The 15,405-nt window shown below is 49.4% G+C and overlaps 1 protein-coding gene across 1 annotated transcript in view; it reads right to left on the bottom strand.

Moving 5' to 3' along the window:
- Positions 1–249: 249 nt before the first annotated feature.
- Positions 250–15,405, bottom strand: part of SATB2 (SATB homeobox 2) — a 98,482-nt gene continuing 83,326 nt past the window's right edge. Inside the window, exon 11 of the mRNA XM_088534728.1 lies at positions 250–1,185. Within this exon, the coding sequence (XP_088390854.1) occupies positions 730–1,185 (456 nt within the window). The 3' untranslated portion in view covers positions 250–729. The remainder of the gene's footprint in view (positions 1,186–15,405) is intronic.

Below are 15,405 nucleotides of genomic sequence, written 5' to 3'. Positions count from 1 at the left end.
TGTGCATTGTGTTTAAAGTACTTTAACTTACTAGTTTTCTTTTTAAGGTGCCCTGATTTGTTTTTCCATTTTCTCTTTTTTTTTTTTCCTCTTTTCTTTTTTTGGCAGTGTTGATTTTATGTCTTTAAATACATACCTCCAAAATTACCCATTGAGTTGCCAGATAGGAAGCCATATAATAATAATAATAAAAAAAATCAGGGATAAACATAGAAAATAAATAGGAATTCAAAAATGGTCACCACACCCTGAGAGCAGGCGGCAGTTTATCAAAAAGCCAAAGCAACTCATTGTGAAGTGGTTTTAATACAGAAACAAGTCTCATCTGTCAAGAACTCATTTCACAGTCTATACTTCCAGGTGTAAAGTTCTGTCCCATGCAATTTTAATATATATATATTTTATGTAAATATATATATATACACACACACAAAGTTGTAAATTTTCCTTCATTGATATCATAGGACTTTTTCTTCCATTTACTTGCTAGATGTTCCTTTCACAAGTGCAAGATAATGAGGGCATAATCCTACGTGCTTACAATGGCCACCCCAGTCCCGTGCGGCAGGGTTGCGCTCGAGTGTCTGTGCCAAGGCGAGGGCTGACTGGGCAATGCTGAACTCAGCTCGTGCGCATCAGAAACAAACCAAAAGTAAAGAGAGGAAAAATTAAAAGTAAAACCAGAAAATCCTTGGATGGACGTATTGCTTTCTGCGCTGCGCTCTCACATTATCTCTGGTCGATGTCCGCTGGGGCTGCCTTGCTTTTGTCGGGGTTCTCCTCTTCGGGCTCCACTTTGTACATCTCCTCCGAGCCCTCCTCGCTGTCGTTCTCCTCGGACTCCGTCAGCAGCTCCTCATCCTTGTACTCTGCCACATCAACCACTGTTCCTAAATGCTCTTTTAGCTTCCCGTGGTGCTTTACGTGGTAGCGCTGGTTCTGGAAGAACTTGATGATGGTGTGTTTGGGGAGATCCAGCTGGGCAGACAGGGTGTGAATGGCTTCCTGGTCGGGGTAGAGACCCACGTCATGGATAAAGCTTTGAAGGATACCCAGCGCTTCCAGGGAGATCTTGGTGCGGGATCTTGGCTTTTTGGCACAAGTGTCCTCAGCAGGCGGCGGAGGAGCCTCTTCTCTGGGCGGCGAGTTCTCCTTGGCGGGCTGGGACTGCTGCCTGTGCAGGACCTGCGGGAGCGAACAGACACACACTTCACGTTCGCGGAAACGGCCCTCCCGGCGCGCGCCTGCGCCCGGGCACGACTCCGTGGAGGCTCTGCCTCATTTCTGGGAAGGAAAGTGCCACTCCGGATTCACTCCCGCTACCCTTCCTGCCCACAGGGCTGCTGGCTCAGGAACTACAGGTGGACAAGGGAGAAGAAAATATAAAAGACAAACAGGATAAAATAAATTTTGAAATACACAGTCGATAATAAATACAAAATATGGATGATAAAAAGAAATACAAAATAGCCAAAGCAAAAGTAAGCCAAAATGTGTTACAGGCAGGCGGTCAGGACTGTTGGCCCGTTGTCCTGTCGGGGACAACTCATCCGCCCGCTCCGCTCCTCTCCTTCCCCTCTTGGTCTCCTCTGGCTTTTTTAGGCCAGAGACTCCCACTGTTGCTGCAAGGCGCCCAGCACGAGAGCCCCATGGCTGGCAGGACCCTTGAGTGCTAGTTTATCAGCAGCACCGGCAGTAAAATCCCTCACAACTGCTTTACGGCCAAACAAAACAGACCAGCTAAATAACAGCAGGAGCTGCAACAAATTTCCCTTCTCTGGGCGGCAACATCGCAGTTGATGTGGTTGCTGAGCAGACCTGGCGTTACCCTGTCTTCCGGACACATTTCTTGGTGTTACATCTGTAGCAATATCACTAGTTCAGCAGCTCTGAGTTCAGGTAATTCTACCCCTGCACTCTCAGAAAGCCTCTGGGCAAATCAGGCTCGTAAGAGATAGTCACTGGCAATATCTCTTTTTTGGCAAGTTTAAAGAAAGCATATGTAGCTCTTAATCTTCCTAACAGCCTCTTAACATGACTGAGAAAAGGGTCTTGGGCATCCCAGGGAAAACAAAACAAAACCAAAACAAAAGACCCTTCCACTGTGCTGGTAGGAATACGGAGGAGCTACAGCTGCTTTCTTTAAAACCAAATCTACACAAGAGAGATTACCAGCAAAAATCCCCTACGGGATTGAAAGCTGCGTTTGCCCAGAGGTTTCTTCAGATGCAGGGAAATAATTATTAGAACTCAGAGCTACAGAGCTAACAAAATCAATATGGATAAGTATTTCCTTCTACAAGGAAGAGGGAAGCCTGGCCCTTCACCCACAGAAAGCGCCACGCGCAAAGCCGCGAGTGCGGCTGCAGCTCACGGCGGCCGGCGGAGGCGGAGAGCACAGAGAGCTTCAGGCTTGGCGGAGCCGCAAGCGCCTTTTTTCCCCTTTTCACATGACAAATAGCACGAGAAACGATCCAGCCTGAAAAATGTTACAAGACTTCCAATCAAATATGATGGAAAAAAATCCAACAATGCAGGATCGGCAGCAGTAAAATGTTTAATTTGAAGGAGATGAAGAGATGCCTACAGCATCTATAAAGCAATCAACCAAAGAGAGGGCTGGCAGTGTGCGGGAAAGAATAATTTTACTTAACCCTTCCTTTTCTGCAGTGACCCTTCCATCCTCTCCATGCAAGAAAATACATAACCCTGGTATTATTAGAGTAAAATGTTAGAAATAGGCTGTATTTTATTTGACTGTTTTCTTAAATAATACAAAAACCTAAAGCCACTGTTATGCAAACATAAAACTCGTAATTTCGCTGGCCCCTAGGCGCTTTCTCTGGATTTCCAATGGTGTTAACAACACAGCATTACCCACGGACACAGGCACAAGCCTAAACGTGTAGAATTTCCTCCAGATTTAGACTGTGATCAGCTTCGTATCTCCTTTTGATAATACAGTCTATTTAATATAAAAAAGCATGCTTTCTATGGGACACAGCTCAACGGTTGAGGTTCATCATGTGAAACGAAACATAGATTCATGTCTTGCTATAGTTTTGCTCTGAACTACTTGTTCATCTGGACACTCCGCTCAGCTCCTGCATGGCCCTGCACAGCACATCCTCACAGAGGAAACTGCCCCTTTTTGGCAGTTCCAGATTCCCCATCTTTGGGGTCATTTTTATGCTCCTGGATGCGCACACGCGGCACTTCCAGCGACTCCCCGCGCTGCCCGCTCGCGCCGGGCAGAGCTCACAGAGGGCCGCGGGCCCCGCTGTGTGCGCTGGGATGGGGCACGTTGCGGCCAGCCCCGCTGGGCACTGCGTGCTGGCAGAGCTTGGCACGGCCTCCTGCCCTGCTGGATGCCCCGTCCCCATGGCCCTCCTCGTTGATTCTCCATCTACTTCCGAATCAAATGTGAAAGCAGAGATTTCCTCCCATGCCCATGGCACTTATTTTTTCCACCCCTTCAAGAGATCTCCTTTTTAAACCCTAGCGGCATCGTAACACTCTGACCGTTCTGGGAGAGAGTTGGATGCTGCTTTAGGAGATTTCATTCAATAGACTTTATCTTCACAGACAAACTCTTTTTTTTTTTTTTTTAAACATATTAAGCACTACTGATAGAAAACTTTCAAATAAACTAATATGATGGAAGTTGACTTTAAAAGATAAAGTGACTGGCCTTAAATCGCACTGTGCTGAAATATGATTTGAAGGCCACAATGAAAACCAGCTGGAAGCCATGTGTAAAATATAATAGTACATGCCTACAGGGAAGGAAGTGAGATATTGAATGATTAAGTTTAGGAGAGCATATAATGTAGTGTATCATTACGGGAGTGATCAGGATTACTTGTAATAAGTTAAGGGTTTGTGGTCTTTCTAAAATCCAAGGCCCACAGCTGTGGGGGAAGGGATCACGGCGCAGCTGGAGGTGCATCCGATGCCCAGGGCTCGGGCCGGTCCCCGCGAGGAAGCCGGCTGGACACGGAGACGGATTCGGATGTGTCCCCGCAGCGAAGAGCGGCCAGCAACCCCCGCGGCTGCAGGTCGTGTGAGCGCCGCCCCGTTGGCGCCGTTGCTGATGCTGGAGGCCTCGCTGCTCCCCGGGTGCTCGCTCCCGTTCCCCCCTTGCGCGCTAGGAGCGGCGCGCGGCAGCGACGAGTGTGAGCGTGAGCGGAGCAGGCGCGGAGCTCCTCAGAACCAGCCACTTGGAGTGGGCACGACAGCATGGCGCCTTCTTGCTGAAAGGTTTTGCTGGGGTGATGAGGTGCCCCTTAATATCAGACAAGCCAGAAATACCCCATTTTTGGAAGGCAAGAGAATGCATCGATTGCAAATGCTGCCTTCCTCTTCTCAAGGACAGGGCAAGTGCTCACGAGCCCTTATCCCTCCTTGCGCTTCCCAGGACAACCCACATGCCAAGGAGCAAAGTGTAACACACTGACCTGCTCCTTTCCAGGAAGGAGTCCTAACTTCCCCTTTTTTCCTTCAAATTTACATTGCTCTTGTTACCAGACATGACATTTTGCATCAAAATGACCTTTATGCCAAGGACAGAAATGGCTTTGATGCTTTAGTCTGCTTAAGGCTAAATAGAAGCACCCAGAGAGAATACCAGAGATGTCCAAAGCAGTGGCTTGGAACAGGCTGCCCAGAGAGGTTGTGGAGTCTCCTTCTCTGGAGATCTTCAAAACCCACTTGGACGCAGTCCTGTGCCACGTGCTCTAGGTGACCCTGCGTGTGCAGGGGGTTGGACTAGATGACCTCTAGAGGACCCTTCCAACCTTCAGCATTCTGTGATTCTATGCTTCTATGATATCTAGCACCTGTTCCTTGTTACATCGCTCACAAGCACTTGAGGCAAGTCAGCAGGACTGGCTGCTGCCTTGACTCAACGCAAAACGTGGCCCGGGCCGTGAGCAAGCTGTGCGGACAACCCTAAGCGAAGGCTGCAGCCTAACAGCCCCCCAGGCCGGGCTCACACTGGTGAGAGCATTAATTAGACAGCATCCCCGTGCCAAGAGCCTTTACAGGCTTCCCAGGAATGTCTGCTCGAGAAACTGTAGCAGAAGTTACAATTTGCACCTGTGTTCATTTTCTTTTCCTTTTAAAAAAGTGGTTTAGACTACTATTATTTCTTTCCCCTTCCAAAAATATGTTCGTTTAGATAAACACGGCAACACTAGTACCAGCCTGGAATGAAGTATTTTCTTTGGGCTCCTTTCTCATCGTGGTGATTTCACACCTTGACACCATAAAGCTGCGTTAAAGACTGTGGTTTAGTTTCCCTGCTTTTCTTGGATTATACAGTATCCTAAGGTCAAAACTCGGGAAAATCCAAAACTGTTATTAAAAAAGAAAAAGCATCTATGAAGTGATGACAAATTGCAGACTACAGGTGTTAGATTACATTTTGACTCCAGGCAGGTTTAATATACTTTAGTTTCCTTTTACAATTGCCCTTAGCAGGTACTGTTATCAGTAAGGGATTTAAAAAAATATATGGTACTCAATAAAAGAAGACCGTGTCAAAAGAAATCAATATGAGCGTGCAAAATGGTAGGAAGTCTGACATGGATAAATATGTTCACTTTCATATAACTTCAGCCCGAGCTTCTTTTAATTTTGTAACTCAAATGCTAGCAGCACATCTCGTGCATTTTTTATGTAGTTTAGTAATTGCTTCACAAGAGTCAACACCATTGCGAGAGGTAACGAGGGTGCACGGACACACGGGAGTAGGTACCCGTCTCGTGCCAGGCAGCCCAGAGCCCGCAGGCAATAAAAACTGCCCCCAGAGAGCTGGGCTCGTCCTCCCTGCCTGGGCCACCCCCTGGGGACGGCATCCGGGCACACACGCGCCCAGCGCCAGTGCTGGCCCAGGGGCCGCTTCAGGAACCAGGCAAAAATGGAGAGCCAGAGGGACGAGGAAAGAAAGGAAAGAGGTCCACAGGGAATCCAAAATCAAAAACAAGTTTAGTTTCCAGGCTGGAATGCGAGCTGCTCAAAGACATTCATTTCAACATCTTTAGAGCACACTCTCCTCCCGCCTCCCTTTGCTTTACGGCAGCCGTGTTGCCTAAGGGCAGGAAATGGACAGTGATCAGAAAACCCGGAGCAAACAGCCTGTTTCTGAACCAGCGCCTTGATCCTGCAATGCTCCTCCCGGGAAAAAAAGTCAAAACCAGCCAAAAGGAGAAGAAAAAGACAATAATTCCATGAATCGTAAAGTAAATAAAGCTCAGGAAACAGAAATGAAGTTTCGGCGCGGCACTGCATGTGCCGTGGCATCCGCAGCGACAAGCGTGGCGGATTAGGAGAACGCAGACAGGCTCCCCCCTGGCCCCGCTAACGCTAACAGGAGCTCAGTGTGCATCAAGCAGCAAAGACACCACCAAGCATTTTTAAGAGCTATCAGCATTGGTGATAAAATATAAATATGGCCTGATTACAACACGCTGCTAAGAGGCCACATGTGCAACGTAGCGCACGACGACAATGGGAGATGACCAGATAATGCTCGGACAGGGCTAAGGTTACCGTAAAACATCTGTGCACGGTGATCCCTGCCACCTCCCTCTCTCGCAGGCGGCCGGGGAGCGCTCTCTGCACAGTCGTGTGAAGGATGTTTACAAATCAGCTTGACAAAGAGGAAAAAAAATCCTGCCATCACTTGACCACAATCATGATCTTATTCTTCAGTAATGCGTGGTTTATTTCCCTTTCCTGATCTCTCTTAATAGACAGCACGTGCCTACACAATAGCCACTATTTTGTCTGCATAATGTTAAAAAAATAAATCACCAGCGCCTGACAATGGCGAGCAGCGTCCCGGTGTTTCCTGGGGTAACTGCTCTCTCCCCAGCACCAGCGCGGCTCTTCCCACAAAAGCACAGGCGCAACTTTCATTGCTGTGCAAGCGCCTGAGAACTAGCTGATTTTATGGGCTGCACAAATGAGCTCACGCTGGTGAGCGTTAGGGGGTTAGCCCCGAGTTTCCCACCTCGGGCGGCTGCAGCCAGACCCTGGGCGAGCGCGACGAGAGCGGCGCACGGCAGCTGCCCTTCCTGGCGGGCAGGTGGGGCCACCACGGGTGTAGTGCGTTGAGGGGCCGCTGCAGGCCTGCGGCATCGAGGGGGCACCGCGGCCTAGTGCATCGAGGGGCCACCACGGGCCTGCGGCATTGAGGAGCCACTGCAGGCCTAGTGCATCGAGGGGTCGCCGTGGGCCTGCGGCATCGAGTGTCGCGGGCCGGGCCGGGCCAGGCCAGCTGCTGCGCGCCGCACCATGGCCGGCCACGCTGCACTGCGTGCCATGGGCTCCTGCCCGTGTGGCCGTGCGATGGCTCTGCTGTGCGCAGATGGGCCCGGCCTGCGCGGCTGGCTCCGCGCGGCCCCCTCGGTGCCGGCGCCTGGCCAGCCCCTCATGGCCCCGGCCCGCGGCAGCAGGGAAGGCTCCCGCGCGGGCGAAGGCAACGGCCCCGCAAAGGGCTAGCTTGTCCGCCTAACGCTCGTCCTCTGCCAAACACGGCCTTGAGGCGCGGGGCCCCTGGGCATGGAGCCGAGTCCTGCTCCACAGCTCCCGGACGCGGCCCGTGTGGCTGGGGCTGTGCAGAGGCGCTGCCAGAGACATGGGGCTGACGCTCCTTCTCCCCATCCCAACCCTGCTGTTCCTAACGCTGAGCTGGCAGGAGGCCACAGGAACTAGGGAAGTAACAAAAGGCTTCTCTGGTTTGTGTTTTTCGCGGACAAAATACTTTAGGCATCCTCTATGTTTTCTTTTTTAATTAGCACTACACATGTTCTCCTTTTCACTCTGCACATCAGAGGAGCGTTTGCTTGCGGCCTGAGCAAGATCTTTGCCGGGGAGTTCCGATCTAGAGCAATGCCCAAGGTCAAGCTCTAACCCCCTCACTATGGCGGTGCGAATGGCGCCACCATAATCGTGTCGTTTCCCAGTTACTCAGAGCAGGAGCGGGCTCTGAATTATTTCAGGACGGGTTTGTTTGGCCTAGACATGGCATTCTGGGCTGGGGGTCGGGGGGGTAATTATTTATCCCATCAAACTGTTTTCGGTCCTCACAGCTGGTTATTTGGGGTTCCAAGAATACCCAACTGTACTGTTAATTTTTACAATGGGGGCAGTTACGAGTCAGAAGAACCTGCCTGTTATGGTTAGCGAAAATAGCAGATTTGTGCTGATAAAACACGACTCAGCACGTTTTTTGCTTTCTAGACGTAACCACCAATGCACTTAATAACAGGACTTGAACAAACTATACTGTGTGAATCAAACACATAAAAGTATAAATATTCCTTTTTTTAGAAAGTGAGCCTTAAAAAGTGCATTATAATCAACTACCATGGCAAAAGGCAAAATACCCAGCCTTACCACACACACAACTGGCATCATGTGCTTTATTATACCCTTTGCCTGGAACTGGGTAAATAAAAATGGAATGACCAAAGCCCAGTCTGCCCCATAGATGAGGGCACTGAGGACACGAGGCCTTGGGGAATCAGCTCGGAAAACCTCTGTCTCCTGATTTCCCACCCAGGGGGGCTCGTCTCGGGGGCCGAGCAGGCAGCTCTGGCCTTGCTCCCCGGGACTCCCCTCTGCTCCAGCTGAGCAGAGCACCGAGTTCTTGGCTTACGGTTAGAGCTGTGCGGCACTTCTCAGGCAAAATCTTGTTTTCTGTCAAAAATGTAGACTGATACCAGAGTATTCCCTAAATAAAGTCTACTTTGCCAAGCCGTTTGCTTGTGAGGGCGGGGGGAAATACGCTGACAAAGTTCAAGTGGTGGTTTAAACATTTTTCATGAAACAGTGTATGCTGGTTGTATTTATTCAGGCCAACTTTTGCCCTACAAATTCTTCCATTTTGTTTTCTTCTAAAGCATTATGTTCCTCCGAATTGTCACTTTTTTTCTTTTTTTTTTTTTTAATTTAAGCTTCAAGTAATAAATCTAAAAGCGCCAACATATTTTTTTCTTTCAATAATTTCAGAAATGTCAGCAACCCCTTGCTCTCAATGCAAGCACTTTCCCAGCACTAAGCTGTACCCTCCAAGATACGGCAGTTACAGCCACGTATCTACCTACTTCATGGTCACACTTACAAGGGACTGCACTGACGGGAGATCTGAAAGAATGAAATGCAGTAGTTTATAAAAGGAATGGGATGTGAATCTTTCCTTTCTCAAAATCTAATAAAGCTTGCGATTTTTATCCCATGTGGGAGTCCTTTGGCCTATGTAATACTGATAACCAGCTTGGTCAGTAAGGCTGATAAAAGCAGAGAGTGCCTTAGAATATATCCTGGCCAGAAACATCTTGGAGTTAAGCGCATGTGTTCGCGCTGATTGCCCGAGGGGGACAAGCCTACCCTGGGATTTCTCCCACAGATCTGTTACATCTCACCATAATTTTGTTCTGTGCACCCCAAAAGGAAGGAGTCGAAGCCTCTCCCGGCAGCTGTAGCGTTCCAGGAAAGAAGCCTCCACCTCTGAACCTCTCCTCTCCCCTCTCGAACGGGCACGAGCCCGGGAGATCCGCAGGCTGCTCCAGGCAGGGTCGCTGCTGCAGCGCAGCCTCCGCGAGCTCGCGCGGGGAAAAGGCGCCGGCAGCAGTCGGGGGAAAGGAAGAAACCCTCAACACGGCGGACTTGCTAGCAGAGATCTCCACGCAGGAACGAGCAGTTGGTCTGCGATTAGCCAGGCTCTGTCCTTGCGATTCCTGCCCGCCTGCCCTTGTAGCTTATCTCAATCACAACAGGACACGCACCCCCAAAAAATTAGAGGAGCTAAGCACAGAAATTAGGGAATGGCGCACGGGAGGACACAGAGCAGCGGGAGAGCCGCTGCGCTGCCCTGCTGTGCCCTGTCCTGCCGGGATGCTCCGGGGGAGCCGAGGCTCCAACGGCAGCACCGGGGGGCCCGGCACGAGCCCCATGTGGGGAGGGCACCCTCGGCTCGAATGTGAAACACGCATGAGCGTCCCAGGAAGGACAGTGGCTCTCCCAGGAGACCTCTGAGGTCACCCGGCAATTAACTGAAAGACTCTGATGGAAAAGGCTATCGACTGCTCCCACCTCCACGGCCGCCCCTTCATCAGACCTTATAGGCTGCGTAGGTGCCAAGACATTAAGCTGTCAATAACCTATTAATAACAACCAGCTCCTCCCTCCTTGCTGCCCCACGCGACCCAGCGAGGCACCGTGCTGAAACCATGCGAATTTGCAAAGCGCCCCGGAGATTTTCTTTGCTTGGTTCCAGTTTAAATGTACTGCGACATTCATAAACAATATCACACACCACCCATAACTATATGGAAAAATTGGGCTAAAAAAAAATCTGACATGATTGAGACCATATCCTGAAATCTGGCTTGCTTTTCCAAGCCATCTTTAAACAGTCTAAGTTAAATTTAATTAACAATTTACAGCAAGGAGAGAGAAGTTATTTAAAGCGAGGCCTACAGGTCCCTAACAGTCAGTGTCTGGGAAACAGTTGTATTAAAAAAAAAAAAGTTTTAATGAATTTAATAGAGAAAAGCACTTTAATTAAATGCTGTCAAAGAGGATTGTATTAATGACTGCACACAAAGGAATTTAAAGCAAGCCAAGTATATTTAGCAAATAGGAAGTAGGCTTTCAGAGGCTGCAACTATTTATGTTTCTGCCATTGCAATGCATCTAGGAGATCACGTTGCCAATTGAAAGCAGTTATGTTATTAGATATGATTTTATTTATTATGGACTATTAAAATTTCAAATGCTCTGGGGAATCCATTTCTTTCACTTCTAAAATGAAGGAACCAAGATATTTCCTGCTTGTTGAATAAAAGAAAAATAGGAGAGGAAATAAATAATAAATAATAATAATAACTTAGCACTTAACTGGTGAAGTGCTGTCTAGACAGATCTTTTTATGGGGCCTGTTGAGCCTTAACATCTTAGTTCACCCGTTTCTTTCTGACACAACGGGGCAGATCCGCGGCTGTTATCCTGGCATGGAAAGAACAAGCAGTTCTCACCCTTGGCTGGAGACACCCGCTGTATCCAAGGCAGCCCAATGGACTGCTGCGATATTCTGCATATTTCAAATCTAAAAAACTACTGAATTGCAAATAAATAAAAAACAAAAAGAAATCGAGGGTTGCCAAGCGTTTCTCAAGGAAGTTAGGAAGCATCAAAAGACCAGAATTTTCCAAAACGAACCAAGAGATTTAGCCACACAGTTCTCATAAAAACCCGTAACAACTATCAGTTGGGTCAATCCTTTTTGCAGAACATGCTCTCCTTCCTCGACACCCCTGTGACAGTGCTTGTGGCAGGAAGGAAGGGAGGACTTTTTAATCCTGCCTGCCCACGTGCCCTGGGTTTGAGTGCAACACATCAAATGGGCATGGCCTCATTACAAAACCATAACAGAATAATGCAGAGACCCCATAAATTTGAGAAAGAACAACTAGGAAATCCAAGGGTGTCAACGTTATTTTGTATTATGACAGTACAAAGAGCATAAAACTAAATTCAGTCCAAACTAGAAACCAAGGAATGTTTCTTTGACCAGAGCTTAATGGGATGGCTGGGTCTAGAGCATCCAGTGTGATTTACCACATCCTTTTTGCCATATGTAATCAAAAGAGGTTTCTAATGACCTTTGATGTTTCAAACCTGTGAACACTTCACTGGAGGTGCCTTGCGTGCGCACGCTCGCACGCCTGTCTGCTGAACACTCAGGCACCGCCACTCCAAAATGAACCCCCCAATTACTCCCAAATTGCCGAGCAGTGGTTCTAAAATGCCTTCATCTGTATTTAAACACTCACAATTTTTATCTTCTAATTCCAAAGATAAGGAAGTGAGTACAAGTGGGGGAAAAGATACCAGAAGGGAAGCACAAGTTGGACATTTACTTCTTTCGCAGTGAGAGCAACATCATAAATGGTGGTGCTCAGTTTTCTAAATTCATTGTCTGATTTTTGTTTAAGTCTTTTATTAAAGTCATGTGTGATGTTTGTTCGGAGCGTAGCCTTTGTTGTTCCACAGCTAGGGATCTTGCAAACAGCTTCGCTTGGTCTGTGCCAAGATATTTTGGAATATTCTTTGAAACACTGTAAGCTGGATGACTGTGAGAAAAAATATGTGCTACTGTACTTCTGGATACTTGATGTGTGAGAATAATGCAGACACACAGAAACACTTCCCGTTTCAATCTGTAGCTCCTATAAAAGTCAGACCGAGAGCACACACAGCGTATTAGCCCTGAGAAGAGCAGTCTTTGCACATGTTATAGACTTGAGATATTTGCAACCATGCAAAAAAAGAAACATGAAAACTCAATTTTAAAGAAGTCCCTCCGAACGAACTGCTGAAAAGACTGTCCTGGGGCCGAGCACACCGTCGGGAGCAGGTCTCTCCCGCAGAGATCCGGGGCATGAACAGCACAGAGCGCGCCCACGGCACGACACAAGAGGGTTTCCTTCCCCCAGCAGCAATTTTAACTGCCAGTCTGCACAGAAAGGCCAGCTGCTCTGGTCCGGGACACTACCTTTATTCTTACTTTATTCTACCTTTACTTACTGAAATCTCAGGCTATCATAACCTATCAACATTTACTGCGGGGCTCACACGGCTCTAACAAATCATACTATCATTTATGTACGAGTGTGACAGAACTCAGACTACTTAGGGAACTTTAAAATGAAATGAGAAAGAGAAATGTTCTTAATAGGAAAAGGAATTCACATGTAACTAGCACAGAGGCTTGTCCAGTAGCTTTTCAGCCTTCTAGACTTGCCAGTTTCATGTATTATGTGAAACTAAGGAGCTTTTATTTAGCAATCTTGCCCTGGTCATTTGTAGCATTTAGGAGAGGGCCAGGCTCCCGACGGCCTCGCTGCCCTCCGGGCAGGCGGCAACTCCCGCACGGCAGCGCCGGACCACGGGCCGGCCGCGAGGCTCGCGGCTCCCCGAGGACGCGGTTAAACGTTGCCACCTCCTAAAAAGCAAAACCATGCGCTTGGCGCCAGCTCCCATTTCTGCAGTTGGCTGGAATACCAATAAACCAGAATCGACGGCAGGACGGGCGCAGCTTGGCTTGAACTGCAGCGCGGTCCCTGCTGTCGGGCTAAGGGGAGTCGCGGGCTTGGCGCTAACAGGAACGCGCTCCGGACCGCCGGGCTGGCCGGAACAGCTGAGGAGGGCAGCAGGCAGGCTCGGCTGCGGCCGGCGGCTCGGCCGCTTTCCGCTGCAATTCCAGGAGCTGCCAGCCCCCGGGAACGCCGTCAGCCGCCTCGGTCGGAGCCTCAGGGGAGGGCTTCCGTGCCTGCCCTACTCCTGCTGGGCAGGAGGTACCTCCTGGCGAGGTCCTGGCACGGAGCACGTGGCGTTTGCAGCAAATGCTGCCTACGGCAGAGTCCCCTTTCACCTTCGCTGCCGCCCATCAGCCAGGGGTCCGGGTGAGCTAGCTCGAGGCGCTCCACAGCAATTTTTGTGTGTTTTAGACAGAAAGGAGACACTGGCCTAGGCTGCCCCCAGGTTCGCAGGGCTGGGTTGATGGAGGCGCAGGCAGGGGAACAGCGGATGGTCCCCTCGCAGCGCGCGCGGCGTTCCACGCGCCTGCCCCGGCGGCTCCGCGCCTACGAGGAAACAGGCCCTCGTGCGCAGCCTGTTCCCCTGCGCGCGCGGGGTGTCCTGAGCGCGGCCGAACAAACCCGCGGCACAAACCCCTCTGAGCCCTGCACAGACGCAGGGGGACCCACCGGGCATCACCTCAGAGATCATTCAGCACACTATGGTCACCTATAGAATAATGCAGCTTGGCTTCATTCTCCATTTACGAATGCCCCAGGATTATTAATTACTATAATTGTTTTTTGAGAAAAGAAATTTTAAGCCTCACTCTGGGTTCCCTGTCAGCATGCTACATGCTGCATGACCCATGAACTCTAAGATATTGCTTAGAATCAGATATTTCATTATGAAACGTTACTGTGGTGCTCATTCTCTTCTTCATTACTTCTAGAAAGAGAATATGAAATTGGGGCTGGATTCATTGGATGGCCACTGCCACTTGCCTTGACCCATTTTTACTAGGGCTCCATGTTCTACTGTTTTATATTTCATTGTCATTTCTAAAGCATTTGTCCCCTTCCCTCCCCCACAAAATGACAAAATTAGTATTTCATTTACTTCTGTGGTATGTTATTTTCTGCGTATTTAAAGAGAGACCACAATGTTTGCAGTGAAGACACAATACAACAGAGCTTTTCTACAGCTTTCTGCTATGCCTTCTTTTATTTACTAATGTTCCTCTCTGATTTATGATCTCAATTATTATAAATTGCCAGATTTGTCTAAATCAAAGCTTCTGGGAAAAAAGGAATGGGTGGAGGGTTGTCCTTTTATAAAAGTGGCATAAGTAAGTGTATTAGAAAGCATGCAAAAACCTGTTCCTTTACTGTCAACGTTTGATTGCTCTTAAATCAGTGTGGACCTACCAGCTGCAGCAGATCCACCTGGCAGCTCATGAAGCAACTGAACCACGGGGTCTCCTTGCTCCCCTAGGAGCAGGCACGTCGCTGCGCTGCCGTCCCACTGCTCTAGGGAGCTGCCTCATCCCCCACTAGCGCTCCAGAGACAACCACTTGATTCATCTTTCTCCCAGCTGAGCCAGGTTTCTCTGCCCTAGCAATTAACAAGGAATTAGCAGTACATCAAAGTGCAAGACAGGGCTCTCTGGAGTGGTCACCTTGGGTACCGCAGAGCAATAGCAGGAGAAGGGACAGAAATCAGCTTCACGGCATCGCAGCACATCCCAACTGCCAGCGAGCCCCGGGGCGGCGAGGGGAGCGCCTGCCGGGGGACGCAGGGAGGGCAGGCACCCCGTCCCAGAGCGGCAGGAGCCGTGGCGCTCGTGGGGCGGCAGCCGCTCCCGCCCGCCCATATGGCCAGAGCCCGCGCTGCCAGCGAGCAGAGCCGCGGCACGGAGCTCCGCGGGACGCGCGTTTTATGGCTCCTCGGCACAATAACAAATAAATCAAGGGTGCGGGGAAGAATTCCTTGTGCGCTGAGCTTCCATTAGAGACATTTTTTCATTTCGGAAAGAGGAAAATATTTAATTAAATGGCTTAATATATGGCTGACAGGGAAAATTTAATGGAAGACAAGAAAATGTTTCTTTATAAAGCGCCAAAGCTGAAATTAAACAGCAAGGTAGAGCAGAGGGCAAGGACCAGCCACAAGAAGACCAATAATCCCTCTAGGCATTAAGATCCCGACTCTTAAGCTCATCTCCAGTGCTACAGCATGCCGTGTTGCCCACCCCTTGCCACGAGAGCCAGGAACCGCAGCCAGCCGGGGTGACTCCGGTGCCGGCGGCGCGCTCCG

This window comes from Tinamus guttatus, unplaced genomic scaffold, assembly GCF_059628265.1.
Source record: "Tinamus guttatus ecotype Peru unplaced genomic scaffold, ASM5962826v1 Tinamus_guttatus_pri_ptg000592l, whole genome shotgun sequence".
Classification (NCBI taxonomy): domain Eukaryota; kingdom Metazoa; phylum Chordata; class Aves; order Tinamiformes; family Tinamidae; genus Tinamus; species Tinamus guttatus.
The sequence above is the reverse complement of the archived record's forward strand: the minus strand, read 5'-3'. Positions and strand labels throughout refer to the sequence as shown.